Below are 6,000 nucleotides of genomic sequence, written 5' to 3' on the forward strand. Positions count from 1 at the left end.
TTTTGGTACTGTTTTGATATGTCAGGTAACATTTTTCTTTCTACCCTGCCCTGCCCTCCTCTTTTCTGCCCTGCCCTGCCCTCCTCTTTTCTCCCCTGCCATGTCCTCCTCTTTTCGCCCCTGCCCTGCCCTCCTCTTTTCTGCCCCAGGTGTCCATCTGTGCCCAGGTGGCCAGTGCCATGGAGCACCTGTCCAGCCAGAGGTTTGTTCACAGAGACCTGGCCGCCAGGAACTGCCTGATCAGTGGCCAGAGGCACGTCAAGGTGTCTGCCCTCGGCCTAAGCAAAGACGTCTACAACAGGTAGGGAGCTGGTGTTTGCGCCCTATTAGAGTAGGTTATATACAGTTATAGTATGTCTCTAAACAATTAGTGCAAACTGCACCACTGCAAAAGCAGGCATCTTGCTCAAAAAGGTTAGTTTATGCATCAAACCAAGTGTTTATTCCAATGAGTATTTCAAAGTTGCATATCATTTTGTGTGCGTGTGTATGTGGCGTAGGTATGTTTCAGCATTTTCCCTGTACTGTTAATGTCTGCCTATGAGACATAAACAGTCAACAGATCAACTATGCGGACCTGTCAGTTACATCCCATAGCCTAAGTACTCTAGAGATGTGCAGAGCCACAACTGAAACTTGTCAAGTGCTACAAAAGAGTGATGACAAGTCCCTGACACTGTCAGTGCATGCCCAGATGGCTTGATATTGTACAGTGTTTCACTGCCCATGTAGTTTTTAATTAACTGGGTACATACAGTAGGTAAGGTAAGGTAAGGTAATGTTTATTTATATAGCGCATTTCACGTGCACTGAATGCAACCCAAAGCGCTTTACACACAACACTGATACAAACAGTGCCGAACGGAGTGGCATAGTCGCCAGCGTACCCATGACGACATGAAACAAACAAATTTACAAAATAACATCATGAGACATGTTTACAATGTATGATTAAATGGATATGAATGGATGATTAAAGTTCTCAGGATTTAAGTTCTCTTTAAGTTTTCTTGGTTGCACACAATACACTCCCTCTCACACCAACACATTACTCTTACTGCACTCAATCATCTTCCTACTGTAAATCTCAGTATTCTGATCACAAGAGGTCTGGACAAATTCCCAAGACCTCTTGTGATCAGAATTCCCAAGCCAGCACCAGTCAGAGGCTACATTAAACTACACACCTGTAAAGTATTTTGCTATAAAATATGAAGTAATTTTCTTCAACTCAATAATACTATTTGTATTTGAAATATGTATTTTTAATACATGTATCATAAAAACTGTCCATCCCTGACAATAATATGCCTTTTTTATATATATACTTAAATATGTAAACACAGTGGTATTTATCACTGAAACACCACATTCGTTTTAATCTAATATTTGAGAACAAATAGATGGTGTATCCCCTGTCATGGAAATGATTAAGATCTCATTTGCTTTCACTTCTGGCTTATGACTGAAGATAGCTTTTATTGGACATGAGGCCTGGTATTCAAGAGGCTAAAGATTTAATTAGAATCCATGGGAAAAGGGCACATTGCGGCTGATATCATAACATAACTGGTAATTTGTGACAGTGATGTAAAAGTTCAGGGGAACAGCCTTGAGCATGTTGAGCAAGCGGGCCATCTAGTGGTCAAAATAAGTATCGCAACCACATCTCTACATGACACTCCAAAGTGTCCAAGCTGATGGGCTGCTGCTGGGCGTCCAGCCCCAAAGAAAGGCCCTCCTTTATGAGTCTCTCTCTCTCTCTCTTTCACTCTCTCTCTCTCCCTCTCTCTCTCTCTCTCTCTCTCTCTCTCTCTCTCTCTCTCTCTCTCTCTCTCTCTCTCTCTGTGCAGTGAGTACTACCACTACCGGCAGGTGCTGATCCCGTTGCGCTGGATGCCTACCGAGGCCGTGTTTGAGGATGATTTCTCCACCAAGTCAGACGTCTGGGCCTTCGGTGTGCTCATGTGGGAGGTGTTCAGCCATGGAGAGCTGCCTTACACCAAACTCAGTGATGACGAGGTCCTGGAAGGTAAGGATGCACACAAGACAACCCCAAACTCACCCACCACTCTGCACCACTGACCGGCATGATAGCTGTATGTTTCCAGTACGCCGCTTGGACACAGGCAGAGCAACCCATACTGCTTAGTCATTCAAATTCATAGTGTCTTAATAGCCATTTTGCAGTACTGCTTTAATATGCAGAGAAGATATGCAGCAAAACAGCTTTCAAAAACCACAAAATAGCTTACAGAAAATGTTCAATTGAAGATTCAGTCCGTGTCAGTCAGTGTGTGTAGTCTGCACAGCCACTGTCTTAATATGCCATTTTCTGTAGGATGGACCCAACTTTGTGATGCATGTCATACAATTTTACATTAAACTTCATGGGATCTAGACACCCTAGCTTTAGATTTCAACAGTATCTTAAGTCAAGAAAGTTTACAGTAATGAGCAGTGATGAGATCATGAGTGTAAATGTGCTAATGGAAACCAGATAGCACCTTAATCTTGTCAAAAAAAAACAAGAAGCCTGCAAGAAATCAGATGCCAGGTAGACGCTCTCCATTGTCTTGTCCACCATCTCCGACAGCGCTAGAGCGTCTTCCCTCTGTGTCCTCCTGCCCGCAGGTCTGCAGGGCGGCAAGGTGAAGCTGCCCACGCCGGACGGCTGCCCCTCCAAAGTGTCCAAGCTGATGGGCCGCTGCTGGGCGCCCAGCCCCAAAGAGAGGCCCTCCTTCAGTGACCTGGCCCAGGCGCTCACCGAGCTGCCCTCCGACAGCAAAGTCTGAAGGACTCCGCTCCGGCTCCGCACCACACACCACCCGCGTGCGATCCGATCCTTTGTGACCCCCCCGCCTGCCCGCCTGGCCCACCTCACCCCTCTCCTTCCTTAAAGCCTCGGACCCCCCCCCCCCCCCCCCCAAGGAACCACCGCCTGCCCGCACAATCACAGACATGCTGGATGCAGAACTGAGTCTGACACATTTCAGGGGGAGGAGAGGAGAAAGTGGGCTGTCGGATTGGAAAAAAGAGACTTTTTTTGTACTGAGAGACGTGTGTGAGTGTGTGTGTGTATGTGTGTATATGCACATGTGTGTGTATGTACGTGAAAAAGGACTCAGACCCCAGGGAGCTTTTATGTTGTTGTTTGTTTTGCCTTAATCGTGGCCAAGGCTGTTTGCACTCGTCCACAGAGTTTCATCATCCCGTCGACCCACTTAGGTGCTTCTTCACCTCCCTTGCCTTCTCTGTATCTCCCTCACTTTTCTCCCTTTTTCTCTCACTCACTGCCTCTCTCTCTCTGTCTTTCTTTCTTTCTTTCTTTCTTTCTTTCTCTGTCTCTCCTCCTTTTCTCTTCCTCTGGGACCCTGGGAACTGCCCTTCTCTGTGGACGAATATGGGAATAGAAACCCTCATCTCCAACCTTAGCCTTCCACCTCTGCTGTTTAGGTGCGGAAAGAGCCCAATGCAATCAGGAGAGCGAGAGAGACACTTGAGCTGATGTCACCATGCTGGACTCCCATCGTCTCTCTTTGTTATTTTAATGCCTCTGTTCTCGTCTGGACTTGAATTTGCTGTCGGCGTCCTTGTGTGTGCGGAATTTGGTTTTATTTACAAACCATTTACTTGGGAGATGAAGATTTAGGGTACAAGTTGTTGATAAAAAAAAGGAAGAAAGGTTTGCATGAAGGTTTGATGTCTGTTACTTTCTGGATCAGAACTGTTCCTTATCAGGACCTGCAGTGTGCTGCCTGCCCTTGGAAACATTCAGAGGAAAAACGGTCAGAGGCAAGCTGTGTGTATGTTTCCTCTGTGTGTGTATGTGTGTGTGTGAGTGTGTGTTTTAAAGAGATTCAGTTATGATTGTACTGTTCATCTTCAAATATATCTTCGCGGTGCTCCTCAGAGACCACGGTTGCCAATGGTAACGCCACCCAGCATCTCAGCGCATGGCCGACTAGGAGCCTCCGATTCTGGAGCTCTGCCTCCTTACTTTCAGCTGACTGGACAACAGGTGGACACATATACTCTCCCCTGATGCTGGCGTGGTCCGAACCCCCCCCCCGGATCTCTTCCACTGTGTGGACCCCTCCCTCCACATGTCAAAGCCTAGTAGAAATATTCACCCAAAATCTGCACTAACCCCATCAACACACTTCAGATTTCTCTTATTTTTATAATGTTGTATTGTAGAAGGATATGCAGGCAGCCTTGTATTTATCATGAAGGTCCTGTGTTTTATATCTTTTTTTATTTGTTTGCTTTTATTATTTTTCTGTCAATGGAAAGGTACTCTGTGATGTTTTTTTTAATATACAGATTCACAAACATACTGCTCTTGCCCTGTCCCTTGGAAGAAAGTGCAGATTGTATTCAATAATGTTACAGCTCGAAACATCAGTATAAAACGAGTGCTACTAGTCCATCAGAAAGAGAGAGACCAAAAGTCACCATCAATCTACAGATTCTAAGTGCCTAGAAAAAAAATGAAGGATTCTCTGCATTTTCTTATTATATCTTTATCAAACAGCAGTGGCCTCTTTGTCTGTGAGGACCATTTTGTATATCCTTTTTGTATTTGTTTTAATATTTTTTTTAAGTTCAGAAATGGTCCTTATTTTATTCTGTATTAATATAAGGCTCTTACACGTTGGCCTTTTTTAATGTGCTTTTGCAAACAGTCACAGTAATCAACATGTATACTTGCTGCTCTCATTAAAGGCCCTCACTTGTAGACCCCTGATTGGTTGTCATTGTCCTAGGCCAATCATGAGGCTTCTTTCATGCTTAAAGGGAACTCTTGGATTGTTCAAACTATGCCTATCAAACCAATCACGTAGGGCTTTCAGACATACATGTAAGACCGGAGGTTCCGCGGATGTTAAACGGTTGGGCTGTATTTCTGAACAACATAAACGGTCATATGGAAGTCTGAACTTAGCCGGCTGGAGGTTTGTCAAATGGAGGTCCGACCGCTTTCAGACTTGTGTCTACAACCTCTTATCCAGCATGGTGCAGGCGTTTTACTACGGTCAGCAGTGTTTTTGAACACAACAAATGACTCTGTTTATGGCATCAGTATGAAACAACATGGATGTGTGTTTTCTTTGGAACTGATTCTGACTAAACAACTGCAACTACAAAACCTTTGTTTACAAGAAAGATGTGTTTGCTGTTCCGACAAGATTCAGAAGGAGATTTATGTCCAAAGCTAATATGTGATTCCACTCCTGGTCACAGCCATTAGCAATCAAAAGTGGACTGACAGAGTCCAGACCAATTATTTACATTTATAGATGATGTTGAGTCCAAATTTTCACTCTTCACAAGATAGAAAAGTAAGACAGACCCCAGTATTTACCTCAGTAAATGTTATGAATTTTAAGGCATTTTACCTGACATCTTCTGGTCTTCTGGAGACGGCACACATCCAGTGCCTTCTAAACGATTTTGGTGTTGTCCTTGACGCTGTGAAGTATTTGTTACTATTTGACCTCAACACCCATTCCATTAGGTCCTCTGAAGCACAATGGGGATGCCACAATGCCAGTGCATTGCTGAGTGTGAAACACTTTGCTTCCCATCTGTAGAGGAACTGGACATGAACCCATGAGCTGTTTTGAGATGGCTAGCTAGATGACCCTGAGAAGATTCCTTTTTCTGTCTTGGACAAAAGTATAATGGATTAATGCTCAAGGCCTACAAGTGTTCTGCAGTGACCTCGACCAATAAGAACGGAACATACCGCGTGGTGCACTGTGATAGAGCAACAACAGAAAGAATTTCTCTGAATTCCACAAAAGCGCACAGCAGATTATAATCAAAGACTACAACTTTTGTCCAGCGAGTGACCTCCACAAAAAAGAATCGACCGTGTCTTACATAAAGTGTATGTGTTCATCAGTTGTATTGATGCTGAAAAGTTCTGCTCTTAATGCTCCACAGCTATTGGCATTAGGATCCAAGAACAAGGTTAAGCTTACAATGCATATT

At 44.2% G+C, this 6,000-nt stretch overlaps 1 protein-coding gene across 1 annotated transcript in view; it reads left to right on the plus strand.

Moving 5' to 3' along the window:
- ptk7b (protein tyrosine kinase 7b) overlaps positions 1-4,741 on the plus strand; it is an 82,399-nt gene extending 77,658 nt beyond the window's left edge. The window contains exons 18-20 of the mRNA XM_062519713.1: positions 150-301; positions 1,854-2,032; positions 2,635-4,741. Of these exons, the coding sequence (XP_062375697.1) occupies positions 150-301; positions 1,854-2,032; positions 2,635-2,795 (492 nt within the window). The 3' untranslated portion in view covers positions 2,796-4,741. The remainder of the gene's footprint in view (positions 1-149; positions 302-1,853; positions 2,033-2,634) is intronic.
- The last annotated feature ends 1,259 nt before the right edge of the window (positions 4,742-6,000 follow it).

This window comes from Sardina pilchardus, chromosome 18, assembly GCF_963854185.1.
Source record: "Sardina pilchardus chromosome 18, fSarPil1.1, whole genome shotgun sequence".
NCBI lineage: Eukaryota > Metazoa > Chordata > Actinopteri > Clupeiformes > Clupeidae > Sardina > Sardina pilchardus.